This window comes from Scyliorhinus canicula, chromosome 17 (genome assembly GCF_902713615.1).
Source record: "Scyliorhinus canicula chromosome 17, sScyCan1.1, whole genome shotgun sequence".
In the NCBI taxonomy this organism is placed as follows: Eukaryota; Metazoa; Chordata; class Chondrichthyes; order Carcharhiniformes; family Scyliorhinidae; genus Scyliorhinus; species Scyliorhinus canicula.
The window spans coordinates 52345592-52360508 of NC_052162.1; the positions used below are offsets into that span (position 1 = coordinate 52345592).

The 14917-nt window shown below is 43.9% G+C and overlaps 2 protein-coding genes across 5 annotated transcripts in view; one reads left to right on the plus strand and one right to left on the minus strand.

Annotated features, from left to right (window-relative positions):
• LOC119951405 (cytochrome c oxidase assembly protein COX11, mitochondrial) lies at nucleotides 1–12696 on the minus strand. Of its 4 annotated transcripts, none has more exons than XM_038774565.1 (5): nucleotides 12557–12696; nucleotides 9705–10104; nucleotides 6114–6269; nucleotides 3247–3372; nucleotides 1–393 (listed from the first exon to the last, which is right to left on the minus strand). In XM_038774565.1, the coding sequence occupies exons 2-5, from the start codon at nucleotides 10017–10019 to the stop codon at nucleotides 211–213; spliced, it is 780 nt and encodes a 259-aa protein (XP_038630493.1). In that variant the 5' UTR covers nucleotides 10020–10104; nucleotides 12557–12696; the 3' UTR covers nucleotides 1–210. The 4 variants fall into 4 exon arrangements, with proteins under 4 accessions (XP_038630493.1, XP_038630492.1, XP_038630494.1 ...); XM_038774564.1 differs by having other exon boundaries at nucleotides 12342–12581; XM_038774566.1 differs by lacking the exon at nucleotides 12557–12696 and adding an exon at nucleotides 12296–12538.
• rbm41 (RNA binding motif protein 41) overlaps nucleotides 12669–14917 on the plus strand; it is an 18309-nt gene continuing 16060 nt past the window's right edge. The window contains exon 1 of the mRNA XM_038774563.1: nucleotides 12669–12830. Coding sequence (XP_038630491.1) covers nucleotides 12823–12830 — 8 coding nt within the window. The 5' untranslated portion in view covers nucleotides 12669–12822. The remainder of the gene's footprint in view (nucleotides 12831–14917) is intronic.

Below are 14917 nucleotides of genomic sequence, written 5' to 3' on the forward strand. Positions count from 1 at the left end.
TAAGGACTTTTCAAACTGTTTATTTATCTGGCGCTTCATTTCAATTTACATCCATACTGCCCTGCATGCCTATGAAATGACTGTTATTACATTATTTTGTTGACAATCTTTTTGGAAATCCTAACTTTAAGTATTATTGCTGAAACGGTCAGTTATACTGTCAATCACCATAACACTCTGAATGAGTTTGACATTTGCAGTAATTGTATGTTAATTATATCCAGGTAAAGGTAGCTTTTGACCATCCTTTGCCTCAAAGAATGTGTAGGACAGAGTGATTGTATCTACTCGTGCCATTCCCGGATCTTCTGCAAACTCTGGGTCGATATAAAAAAACACTGGCATGTCCACTTCCTCATGGGGATTCAGCCGTTGCTCTTCAAAACAAAAACACTGAAAGAACGAGGCAGAGGGGAGAGAATTGTTACTACCTGCATATATATGTGTACATATATAAAATAAACAGCAGAAACAAATGTTTCTAACACAATTTGCTCCACTTTTTAAGTTCACATCTTCATCCACAATCAAATCTAATTTCTGCTTTGGTCAGGACTCTGAAACAGGGAACTCAAAAATGTCACGTATTGCAAAATAGTAATTTGTTATCCCAATTGTTATAATGGATGCTGCTTGGTGAATTATGTGACAGATAGCAACTGTTTTTGTACATTTCCCTTATCAAACCAAAGCTTAATCATTGAGCCCAGTTTGGAATCATAGAAACACGGAGGTCTTCAAGCTTTGGAGGACATGTAAAAAGATACAATCCTGAGGACTAAATTATAAATACAAACAGAAGAAATTTAAGCTTTTTAGCCTTGCTAAGAAGTAACTCCGCAGGGACCTTGATATGAGAAAAAGTAAATCCATAACAATACTTGTTGCAGTTTTTTGATGTGGTAACAGAGAAGGTTGAGAAAGGCAATGCTGGTTATGTGGTGCATATGGATTTTCAAAGGCATTTGATACATTGCCACATAACAGTCTTGTGAGCAAAATTCTAGCTCGTGGGGAAAAGTAAAAGTTGCCCACTGGATAAGAAATTGGCTGAGTGACAGAAAACAGAGAGTGATAAATAGTTGTTTTTCAGATTGGAGGAAGGTTTGTAGTGAATTTCCCAGGTGTCAGTGTTGGGACCCTGGTTCTTCCTGATGCATATTAATGGCATAGACTGTGGTGTGCAGGGCATGATACAAAGATTGGAAGCCTTGTTAACTGTGATGAGGATAGTCTTGACTTTGAAGAGGACATAGACATATTGGTGGATTAAGCAGACAAGTGGCAGATGAAGTTCAACGCAGAGAAATGTGAGGTAATTTACTTTGGCAGGAAGAACGTGGAGAGACAAAGTAAAGGGAGAAACTCTAAATGAGATGCAGGAACATAGAGGCCTTGGTGTATATGTGCATAGGTCATAGAATGTGGCAGAATAGGTTGAGAGCTGTTAATAAAGCATATGGTATCCTAGGTGTTATTAATGGGACATTGAGTACAAGAGTAAGGAGGTTATATTCAACTTATACAAGACATTAGTTCGGCCTCATTTGGAGTATTGTACCCAGTTCTGGGCACCATACTTCAGGCAGGATGTGAAGGCATTGAAAAGAGCACAGAGGAAGTTCCTAAGAAAGATTCCAGGATAAACAATTGTAGCTAAGAGGATAGATTGGAGAGATTGGGTCTATTTTCCTTGCAGAAAAGGCTGAGAGGAGGCTTTATAGAGATATTGAAAATTCTGAGAGGTATGGACAGAGTAAAATAGAGAAAAACTGTTCCCTCTTAAGAGTACATCAAGAGCTTGGACGGCACAGATTCAACATAATGGAAAAGGAGAAGTGACGCCAACTCTAAGGGCATTTAAATGGTCTTTGGATAGACATATCGATGATAAGGGAATAGTGTAGATGGGCTTTAGAGTGGTTTCACAGGTCGGCGCAACATCGAGGGCCGAAGGGCCTGTACTGCGCTGTAATATTCTATGTTCTATGATGTGAGGAAAATTTCTTTCACCAAGGGCGTGGTTAGAGTCTGGAACGGACTTCCTGAAAAGGTGATGGAGGCAGGTTCGATTGAGGTATTCAAAAGGCCGAATGGCCTTGCCTGCACTGTAGGAATTCTATGATTCAAATTGTAATGAATTTACTCTATTGTTCCTGTTTAGTATTGTCTATCAGAAGGCTCACTTTTGTGCCAGAGACATTGATTGTACCATTCCATTTAGTGCACGACATGCAAAGCATTTAATTAGAATCATAGAATCCCTACCGTGCAGGAGGTGGCCATTTGGCCCATTGGGTCTGCACCAACCCTCCGAAGGAGCACCCAACCTAGGCCCAATCCCCATAACCCTACCTAACCTTCGGACACTTCAGGGCAATTTAGCAGGACCAATCCACCTAACCTGCACATCTTTGGACTGAGAATGTACACACTCCGCACAGAGTCACCAAGGTCGGAATCGAATTTGGGTCCCTGGTGTTGTGATGCAGCAGTGCTAACCACTGTGCCACCCGTAGTGAATTAAGAAGCACTTTTTGAAAAAACACATTCTGAAAAAACTGGGGTCCCATCATCTTGGTGTCCTCACTTCTTGCCTGTTCCGATGAAGTAATCGATTAGGAGTCTGCCTCAGACACAATTTATGACAATGGACATAGTAAATGTTGGTGACTGGGAACTTGTCCAGAACTACTTGGCCCTGGGGAAAACATCCTACTAGGTGGGTTTACAAAATAGCTAGCTAGTAGTATAATTTATAGGGCCTGACAGCTGCAGAATGGCTCCTAGGCCAAAACATAGCTATAGCCACAGTTGAAATCCATGGAGGCAAGAATACCTTTTAAAATGGGAAGCAAGCTTTTAATATAATGTGTTCCCACAGGTTTTCTCTTTCCTTTAAGATGCCATATCTTGTTGAAACTAATGGACAGAACTTGTCATTCTGGAACTGAGATTACCAGATATGAAACAAAATCTACAAATCACAAGAACTCTTTGTATTTCTATAGTGCCTGCAATATAACAACTGTTCCAATACAAACAGGATGCTCCTGGATGTGTGCCATGATTTGCAGAGGCTCCTGAAGTGTGTGGAAACTCAACCCACTGGAAGGCTTACAAAGCAATTCATGAGGAAATAAAACCATGTAACCATGTCAAACTAAATCATAAGGCTAAATAAAAGTATTTAAAAGAATCTTTTCCTTCAAACATTTTTGTCAATTATTATTATTTTATCAATACCTGTATTTTATTGAAGTACTGCCCTGCATCGAATGGTACTACATTGTAAGTAGAAATTCCAATGACTGGTTTGTCAGTAGGATTTTTCGCTTTATAGAATGCCAAAGCCGTTTCTCCAGGAACAACCTGGAGTGAGATTAAAACAAAGAGGACAGATTTAATTTCTTACTCTTTAGTACCATTGACCGTGGTCAATGTACCATCATTAACAGTAAGGAGAAACAAAATAGAAGAAACCTACCAGCCTCTAACTAAAAGCTACTGAATCATTTTATACAACAGTGCCACCTCAACATAATAGGAGGAATTCAAAACATTTATTTTTTTCTGCTCCACATATAGTGCTAATGACACATTATAAAACATTTGCACAAGAGCCCCACGTGCGCTAAGATCCCTTAATGGATTTTTCAGTTTGGTAATGTTTGATTATGTGGGCTGGTCATGTAAGGAGTGCAATATTGGATTGGATTGCTTTCTTGATCTAATTTGCCTTGTTACATTAAGCACCAATGTTCTTTATATTTGTATTTCACAATTGTAGTATGAATACCCATGAATGGCAACTTGTTCACACTTCAAACCATTTACCTTTGATCATTACATCTCATGCATTTTATCAATAAATCATGATGAAGCAAAGATACATGCAAGTGAGTGTATTCAATTAATTGTAGTGAAGTTAAGTGGAATGAAGATGCATAGCATTTAAACAAATTCATAGTAAAACCTAGAGCAGACAGGGCAGCATTTATAGAACTTACTTATAAAATTTACAGTGCAAAAGGAGGCCATTCAGCCCATCAAGTCTGCACCGACCCCTGGAAAGAGCACCCCTCCTTAAGCCCAGGCCTCCACCTGATCCCCGTAACTCCACCTAATCTTTTTGTACATTAAGGGCAATTTGTCATGGCCAATCCACCTAACCACAATCCACTGCGCATGGTGACGCAGTGGTTATCACTACTGCCTCACGGCACCGAGGGCCCGGATTCAATCCCAGACCCGGGTCACTGTCTGTGTGGAGTTTGCACATTCTCCCTGTGTCTGCATGGGTCTCACCCCCACAATCCAAAGATGTGTAGGGGAGGTGGATTGGACATGCTAAATTTCCCCTTCATAGGATTATTTAAAAAAAATCTAGAGCAGACAGTGTCAATAGTGAGTTTTAGTAAAAACAAGATAAATGAAACCAAGATACATTGTACAACTAATAAACTGTTGTTAAACAAAAAAAGTTAAAAATGTCTCATTCTCAATCCCTTTCAATCATCCCATCACCACAGGATTGGCTTAATTAGCTCAGTATTTCTGCTCATGCCAGTAATCAGATAAACTTAATTTTAAACGATTAAAGACACCGCATGTCACAGGACTAGAAATTCCAGCCCAAAGTCAATGGACGTCTGGCTACTCTGTCAAATTTTCTATCCCACCAGCAACATTTCCACCGTGGGTGGGACCAGGAAATCTCAGCAATACTTTCAGATAACAAAGTTCCCTTATTTATGGAGGTGCCCTTCCTATGCACTGTTGCTTCACAGCGCCAGGGTCCCAGGTTCGATTCCTGCTTGGGTCACTGTCTGTGCGGAATGTGCACATTCTCCCCGTGTCTGCTTGGGTTTCCTCCGGGTGCTCCGGTTTCCTCCTGCAAGTCCGAAAGACGTGCTTGTTAGGTGAATTGGACATTCTGAATTCTCCCTCTGTGTACCCGAACAAGCGCCAGAATGTGGCGACAAGGCGATTTTCACAGTAACTTCATTGCAGTGTTAATGTAAGCCTACTTGTGACAATAATAAAGATTATTGTGCTCCCTTGCGTATTTCACGGCTTGAAATCCACATTCAGCTTCACAGTCCTCTATTCAGCCCAGAGCTACTTGAGCAGCGTTTTAGGTTGCCCAACATATTGACATATTTGGGTCGTGTAGATTTGAAACCCACAACCCGAAATGTTGAATAACATTTTTATTAATTATTTGTAAACAAAGATATGACATCTTATGGCTTGAATTCACACTCCACTGCTGGCGGGCTTTTAGATGGGTTGGGGAGGGGGGGTTTGCGTGTATGACAGTGAAGGAACTGGATTCTCCCTGGGTTTCCGTTTGCTCAACCTTGCAGTGATTTTACACTGAGGCTGCAAGGCCTCATGGACTGCCCACCCTTGTCCAAGTGGTCAAATTAATGCTACATAAAGGTTGTTCCCCATCTCACGTAAAGGCTGCCTACCCTCAATTTTTTAGTCTGGCTGGAGGATTTACCTGGTGTTAGGAAAATGAATAAGCTTGCTCCTGGGCTGGGGCCTCCATCAGAAGCTCCTTCTAACTTTCAGTGCCCCCCCCCCCCACCACTTAAGATCCAGTAGCCGCTGGACTGACCTTAGTCCCTCCCCCCACCGTCAGCCTCACATCCAATGGGTCCACTCTCCCCACCCTCCCAGGGACCCCTTAAACTTGCTTTGCCGCCTGGTCCCAGGAATTAGGCTAACCCATCTTCCTGGTGTTCCTCTTCTGTCCACTGTAGCTCTGTTTCTCTCCTGGTAGATCCTGTCAGACATCCAACCCCCTTGGTTTTGTTTCAGGATCCAACATCCACAGTATAGAAAAATGGCCTGGCCTGAGCTCTAACAGAGTAACTATGCCCAAACACTTGAAGGTTCAGTTAACTAATCTCCAATGCAGTGGGCTTCCATGCTGCCGCAATAGAAGCTATTTAACAGCATACTCATTGCACAGGTAGAATAATCCTCTGGTTAAAATTATGCTTCAAGAGTCACGTTTAAGTGATTCATGATTTAATGTATTCTGTAGTGCTGCTTGTAGCATTGATTTCCCACGCTTAAGTATAGTGCCTGCTTTCACTTACATAGATTTCAGTTTGCTGAGGTCTGAAGTTCCACTGCAGACTGGCATGGACGTCAGCATTGAAAGTTATTTTAATGATTCGATCCTTCACAGGCTGCATGGTCTCTATCTGATCTACATTATGACCAGCTACTGCAGTCCCTCCGAGTCCTGTAGCCTGAAAGAAGACAATCAGTACTGAATACGAGACTAGAAGTGTACTTGATAAATTCAGGACAACATGACACTTGATGTTTTAGGCCACATGGTTGACTGAACAATGATCTGCCATGATACTTTCTAAAACATGAAGGCTACCATTTTTTTGTTTCAGCACCCAAAATGAAATGAAAATCGCTTATTGTCACAAGTAGCCTTCAAATGAAGCTACTGTGAAAAGCCCCTAGTCGCCACATTCTGGCACCTGTTCGGGGAGGCTGGTACGGGAATTGAACCGTGCTGCTGGCCTGCCTTGGTCTGCTTTCAAAGCCAGCGATTTAGCCCTGTGCTAAACTGCCCCAGTTATACATGCATCCATTGCAACCTTTAAACTACCAGGAAATTCCCATGGAATCGTATTTACGAATGAGGGGGACCATATTGTTGGAGAGGACAGTGTGAAACAGACTGGTAAGCTCGAGGAGATACTTGTTAGGAAGGAAGATGTGTTGGGCATTTTGAAAAACTGGAGTATAGACATGTCCCCCGGGCCTGATGGAATATATCCAAGGATTCTATGGGAAGCGAGAGATGAAATTGCAGAGCCGTTGGCAATGATCTTTTCGTCTTTTCGTCCTGTCAACAGGGGCGGTACCAAGGGATTGGAGAGTGGCGAATGCCGTGTCCCTGTTTAAAAAAGGGAATAGGGATAACCCTGGGAATTACAGGCCAGTTAGTCTTACTTCGGGGGTACTGAGGGATAGGATTTCTGAGCATCTGGAAAGACACTGCTTGATTAGGGATAGTCAGCACGGATTTGTGAGGGGTAGGTCTTGCCTCACAAGTCTTACTGAATTCTTTGAGGAGGTGACCAAGCACGTGGATGAAGGTAAAGCAGTGGATGTAGTGTACATGGATTTTAGTAAGGCGTTTGATAAGGTTCCCCATGGTAGATTTATGCAGAAAGTAAGGAGGCATGGGATACAGGGAAATTTGGTCAGTTGGATAACGAACTGGCTAACCGATAGAAGTCAGAGTGGTGGTGGATGGCAAACATTCAGCCTGGAGCCCAGTTACCAGTGATGTACCGCAGGGATCAGTTCTGGGTCCTCTGCTGTTTGTAATTTTCATTAATGACTTGGATGAGGGATTTAAAGGGTGGGTTAGTAAATTTGCAGACGATACGAAGATTGGTGGTGTTGTGGATAGTGAGCAGGGCTGTTGTTGGTTGCAAAGAGACATCGATAGGATACAGAGCTGGGCTGAGAAGTGGCAGATGGAGTTTAACCCCGAGAAGTGAGAGGTAGTCCATTTTGGAAGGACAAATATGAATGCGGAATACAGGGTTAATGGTAGGATTCTTGGCAATGTGGAGGAGCAGAGAGATCTTGGGGGTCTATGTTCATAGATCATTGAAAGTTGCCACTCAAGTGGATAGAGCTGTGAAGAAGGCCTATGGTGTGTTAGCGTTCATTAGCAGAGGGATTGAATTTAAGAGCCGTGAGGTGATGATGCAGCTGTACAAAACCTTGGTAAGGCAACATTTGAAGTACAGTGTGCAGTTCTGGTCGCCTCATTTTAGGAATGATGTGGAAGCTTTGGAAAAGGTGCAAAGGAGATTTACCAGGATGCTGCCTGGAATGGAGAGTCGGTATTACGAGGAAAGGTTGAGGGTGCAAGGCCTTTTCTCATTAGAACGGAGAAGGATGAGGGGCGACTTGATAGAGGTTTATAAGATGATCAGGGGAATAGATAGAGTAGACAGTCAGAGACTTTTTCCCTGGGTGGAACAAACCATTACAAGGGGACATAAATTTAAGGTGAATGGGAGAAGATATAGGGGGGATGTCAGAGGTAGATTCTTTACCCAGAGACTGGTGGGGGCATGGAATGCACTGCCTGTGGAAGTAGTTGAGTCGGAAACATTAGGGACCTTCAAGCGGCTATTGGATAGGTACATGGATTACGGTCGAATGATGGGGTGTAGATTAATTTATTCTTAATCTCGGACAAAGGTTCGGCACAACATCGTGGGCCGATGGGTCTGTTCTGTGCTGTATTTTTCTATGTTCTATGAATCATTGTGTTGGGACTTCTGTATGGTTCCGAAGCGCAGAATGTGGTGACTAGAGGGTTTTCACAGTAACTTCATTGAAGCCAACTTGTGACAATAAACGATTGTTATTATTATTATTACTACATCCAGTCTCTGATTATTTGGACCACTATACTTGTGAGTTACTACCTCAAACCATGGTTCCTACTTTAACCTTACTTAAATTTAAGCTTACTTTAACCAGCATTATAAATTCTACTTAATTCTGGTCAGATCAAGGCATAAATGTTTGTCCTACTTTAACTTTCACTAGTGCTGATATAGAATTCCCAAGATAAACATTTTGTTAAAAGAGATGCATTTATAGGGCAGCATGGTGGCGCAGTGGGTTAGCCCTGCTGCCTCACGGCGCCGAGGTCCCAGGTTCGATCCTGACTCTGGGTCACTGTCCGTGTGGAGTTTGCACATTCTCCCCGTGTTTGCGTGGGTTTCGCCCCCACAACCCTAAATGTGCAGTCTAGCTGGATTGGTCATGCTAAATGGCCCCTTAATTGGAAAAAATGAATTGGGTACTCTAAATAAAAAAAATAAAATAAGAGATGCATTTATGCAACATCTCGCATCTTCACAACATCTCAAAGTGCTTCAGACAATACATTACCACTAGAATAGAATGCACTGTATCTAATGATTAGCGGTAAGATGCCAATTTGTCTTGGCTGTGGGAAGAATTCTGTCCTGGTCTCCAGACAAATTGCTGCCTTAGAATCAGATTTAGATCTTGTTTTCTTGTGAATAATATACTCATTTTCCGTGGTAATTTTCACTACTTAGCTTTTACTTTTTCTGTCTTTAGATGAAGGTGGACATGGAAGGTGTACACAATGGCTTTCACATAATTTTTTTTAAAAATGTACATGCAGAAATGTACGCAAAGAGTGGTGAGGCCGTGGAATGCCCTACCTGCAACAGTAGTGAACTCGCCAACATTGAGGGCATTTAAAAGTTTATTGGATAAGCATATGGATGATAAGGGCATAGTGTAGGTTAGATGGCCTTTAGTTTTTTTCCATGTCGGTGCAACATCGAGGGCCGAAGGGCCTGTACTGCGCTGTATCGTTCTATGTTCTATGCAGCTATATTCTCCCCCTCCCAACTCTGCATCTGACAATTTGTACAATTGTGGATTAGTTTCTGCTGGTTCAAGAATCTAAGACCTGGAATATGTGACTTCGCAATTACACATGCTGTTTGACATTTTTGGGACGGGACAATGTTTGCACTGGTGATTTGCATATAGTTACTTTTGGCTCAGTAAAGTAGATTTCTTTTTACATTTGTTAATGTTGGGTTATTTGTTAACATGGTAACCAGGCACAAACACGAGATTTTTCTGACCTGGCAATAAAGTCTGTAAAGCGGTACAGCAGCATACGACATGCCAATCATGCCAATCGCTGTTGCCGCTATATACGTGAGCACAGTTTTATTCTTCTTTCTCCATGCTTCCTCCTGGTTCCGAGTGAACGGATTATGGCGTTTCATGCCCCGCAATGGCTGCTGAGAAGTCAAATCTTTCAGTTTCTCAGGAGTAAACCGATTAAATGCTGAATACAGTCTTGGTAAACTAAACTGTTGCAGCCTTCGTGCACAGGCATTACAGGAAGACACCATGTACAGTTTTGAGGTGCTTGCCCAACAGGACCAAAGCATGCTGATGGTTAGCCAGACCACGGTGCTAGTAAGTAATGTCTTCTTCCTTCGGTGTAAATAACAAACAGTAGTCTTCCTGCAACATCTGAAAATCAATGCCAAAATATTATATTTTTTTCCTTGTCCTGGTGGGTGCATTACACAAGTCAATCATAATCTATAGTAATCCTACAATGTTTGCAAATTGAGATGCAATTCAGTATTAACAAATTATTTTTAAGTGGAGTTAAATAATATCTTGAATGGTATAAATCTGGCAGAAACAAGTGGAAACTTGACTTACCACATTCCCTAACAAGTGTCTTCTTTTTATTGCTAAAAATGTAGTTTGCCATAATTGGATTTCAATCAGCCACATGAGTCCAGGTTAATATACTGGACAGCACTGTATTTATATAGCACCTTAATAAGCCCCAGGTCACTCCAAAGCACTCTACAACTATTTTTATTATTTTTTCATGGAACATGGGCCTTGTTGGCTGGGCCAATATTTTTTATTGCCTTTCCCTAATTTCCTTTGAGAAGGTTGTGGTGAGCCGCCTTCTGCAGTCCACATGATGTGAGGATACCCATAGCGCTGTCAGGGAGAGACGTTTGACCCAGTGACAATGAAGGAATGGTGATATAGTTCCAAGTCAGGATGTTGAATGACTTGGAAGAGAACTTGCAGGTAGTGTTGTTCACATGTATCTGCTGTTTTGTCTTTCTAGATGGTGGTGGTTGCAAGTGCTTTGGTGAGTTGCTGCAATGCACCTTGTAGATGGTACACACTGTTGCCACTGTTGAATGGAGTGAATGTTTATTGTGGTGGATGGGGTGCCAATCAGTGGTTGCTTTGCCATGGATGGTGTTGAGTATCTTGAATGTTGGAGTTGCACTCAGCCTAGCAAGTGGGGAGTATTCCGTCACACTCCTGACTTATGCCTTGTAGATGGTAGACAGACTTGAGAGTCAGGAGGCGAGTTACACTCGCAGAGTTCCCAGACTCTGATCTGCTCTTGCAGCCACAGTATTTATATGACAAGGCACGTTTCTGGTCAATGGTAACCCCTCAGGATGTTGTAGTGGGGCATTCATGAATGCCATTGAATGTCAAGAGAGATTTCATAGAATTTACAGTGCTTGCATCCTCTCTAATAATAATAATCTTTATTGTCACAAGTAGGCTTACATTAACACTGCAATGAAGTTACTGTGAAGAACCCCTAGTCACCACATTCCAGTGTCTGTTCGGGTACAGGGGGGGAGAATTCAGAATGTCCAACTTACCTGCCGGGAACCGAATCTGGGACCCTGGCACTGTGAAGCAACAGTGCTAACCACTATGTTGTCCAGGTCTTGTTGCATTTGGATATGGACTGCATCAGCTTGTGAGGAGTCGCAAATGGTGCTGAATGTTGTGCAATCATCAGTGAACATCCCCACATCTGACCTTATGATGGAGGGAAGGTCATTAATGAAGCACCTGAAGATGGTTAGGCCGAGGACACTAGCCCAAGGAACTCCTGCAGTGATGTAGAGAATGAGATGAGATTGACCTTCAACAACCACAATCATCTTCCTTTGTGCCAGGAATATTTACAACCACCACTACATTAGTGGTGTAATGTAGGCAAGTTCCGACAGCAATGCGATAATGACTTGAGGATCTATTTTTGTGATGTTGATTGTGGGGTAAATATTGTGATGTTGATTGTGGGGTAAATATTGTGATGTTGATTGTGGGGTAAACATTATAATAATCAGTTATTGTCACAAGTAGACTTCAATGAAGTTACTGTGAAAAGCCCCTAGTCGCCACATGCCAGCGCCTGTTCGGGGAGGCCGGTACAGGAATGAACCTACGCTGCTGGCCCTGTTCTGCATTACAAGCCAGCTGTTTAACCTACTGTGCTAAACCAGCCCAAATACTTGCTGTTCTTCAAAATAGTGCCTTGGGACTTTTTACATCCACCTGAAATGGCAGCAGGAACCTCCATTTAACGTCTCATCCGGAAAACCAAGGGAATGCTGCACCCGTGCATCCAATCTGGAGGTGGGCCTGTCTAACCCAACATTAGAACGAGAAAGAGACACTATTTCTCCACCACTTCCAAAGTTCAGGATTTAATTTCCGATTTTGTTCCAATGCATTCAAGTGATGTGGGCTTCGCCGGCTATAGGCCAGCATTTATTGCCCACCCCCGATTATTGCCCTTGAGAAGGTAGTGGGTGGTGAGCTGCCTTCTTAAAGCGCCAAACGGGGGCTGCGAATGCACTGCAAAAACCCAACTTACTACAGCTCTGCTGGCCGCATCGTGAATATTTCAGCCCCTGTCCTACCTCGCTGGGGTGCCAGTGTCCAGCACAGAGTCCCGGCTGCCACGTCCTTTCACTCGGTATCACAGCCAGTACTTCTCCACGTTATTCAGACGGAGGGCACAGGAAACAAGGCCCAGCGGCACTGCAGCAAGTGTGCAGCCCGCCCATCTCCAAGGCCCCGGCTCTCTGAATTGAACATGTAATCCGTTTCAAGTCTGTGGGGGAGAAATACATACCGGAAACAAGTCACCTCCCCCGGCAGGTAGACTCCATCTAAGGTGAACTCTTCATAATCTAATCACTCCCACGGTCTCTGGAGCCGCGCTGCACTACATTACCCAGCAGGCAGTTGGTGGCAGGCGCATGCGCACGGCCGGAACGCGGTCACGTGAGGCGGCGTGGGAGGCCGGGAGAAACTACAGTTCCCAGGGGCGCCTCGCGGCAGTCCGGCACATGCGCGGAGCCGGCTGCCATTGTGTGGTTGAGGAGGAGCGGAGTGAAGATGCGCAGGTAAGGCATGGAGATCGAGCGGGTGGAGGGTATCAGTGGATTTTATCCATCACAGGCGGATTGGTAATGGAGCAGGGTTTCCGCAGGGTCAAAGCAGGTTATTAATTCCGCTCCCGCCCGCGCAAGATTTATCATGACTGGGAGCTGTCTTGGAACAGAGGCTACAGCGGGAGATGGCTGCCTGGAGAGGGAGAGAGAGGTTTGTGGGTAGTTAAGGAGCAGCAATAAAACAAAACACTGCTGTTCCACAGAGCTGCTCACATCTCATGCTATTCATCTGTAACCTCCTGCTTAAATGGAACCTGCATATGTATTTAATACAATAAAACCTGCCCCAAGGCATTGTTTCCTCGGAAGATGTCTGGTGTAATAATATATGTGTGTGTACGACGTATACAGATTAAACTGCCGAGTCTTACCTCTTCCTAGCCATAATTCGTGTCAAATTGTTCGGTGATTGTCACAATTTTCTCATCAAAGCATTTTGTTATCTCCCAATTGATCCTGGCCATTCTGTTCAAAAGGATGAAATCACTTTTCAGGTTGGGCACCTTAAAATAGTTCCTGTCAGTCTCCTGCAACCTGGAAATGAAGATTAAGTAATGTAATTGGGAATCTGTTGTGTTTGTTTGTCAGCTGTACAGCAGTGTGCAGCTTTGAGCTTTCTTTGTTTTGTTTTTTGGGCGCAGCATGCTATCATTGTATGATTTAGCAGAATCACCAATATAGAAGGTTCACTTGGGAGAGTAGCAACAGAATATATATATATGTATTTTTTTTAAGGGCCTACAGGTATTTAATCATTTTTTCCCCTTGGGCAGCACGGTAGCACAGTGGTTAGCACAAATGCTTCACAGCTCAATATTCCCGGCTTGGGTCAGTGTCTGTGTGGAGTCTGCACGTTCTCCCCGTGTGTGCGTGGGTTTCCTCCGGGTGCTCCGGTTTCCTCCCACAGTCCAAAGGTGTGCAGGTTAGGTGGATTGGCCACGCTAAATTGCCCTTAGGGTTCAAATTGTCCTTAGTGTTAGGTGTGGTTACTGGTTATGGGGATAGGGTGAAGGTATGGGCTTTGGTAGGGTGCTCTTTCCAAGATGGGCTGAATAGCCTCCTGCACTGTAAATCCTATGAAATCTCTTTGGGAATTCAATCAGAGGGGATGGAGGCTAGGGCGGTTGATGCTCCTCCTGTAGGATGTGGATGGTGAGGGATACCACTGGTGTCCCTGCTGACTACACTAGCGGGAAGTGCACCCAACTCCAGCTCCTCGGAGACCGCGTTATGGAACTGGAGCTGGATGAACTTCGGATCATCTGGGAGGCAGAGGGGGTGATAGAGAAGAGTTACAGGGAGGTAGCCACACCCAAGGTACAGGACAAGAGTAGCTGGGGTACAGTCAGGGGAAGGAAAAGGAACGGGCAGACAGTGCAGGGATCCCTCGTGGCTGTTTCCCTTCAAAGCAAGTATACCATTTTGGATGCTGTTGGGGGGAATGACCTGCCGGGGCAAGGCCCTAGCGGCCAGGTCTCTGGCACTGAGCATGGCTCTGTGGCTCAGAAGGGAAGGGGGGAGAATAGAAAAGCAATATTGATTGGAGACTCAATGGTTAGGGGAACGGATAGGAGATCCTGTGGTCGTGAACGAGACTCCTATAAGGTATGTTGCCTCCTGTGTGCCAGGGATGTCTCTGATCGAGTCTACAGGATTGTTAAGGGGAGGGGGAGCAACCAGAAGTCATGGTGCACACAGGGAGTTAGGTTGGAAGCTAAAGAGCAGGATAAGGCTCATCTGAATCCTTGCCCTCTTAATTTTACTTTTAACTTCTTCCTCCTCATTCGAGATGTGTAACTCCTCCATGTCTTTCTTTGGCAAAACACTCAATCCTTTGCAATGCTAGGTTGTGCAGGGTGCAGCAAACAATGATGTGGGACATCCTCTATGGTGAGTATTGGAGACTCCCACTTCATCAGTCAAAACATCTGAAACACACCTCACTGAGGCCAATAGTTGCTCTGTTTAGGGCCTTGTGGCTGAACGTACAGCATTGTATCTCTCCTCTGATGCAACCAGTGGACGTTGAACATGTGTCA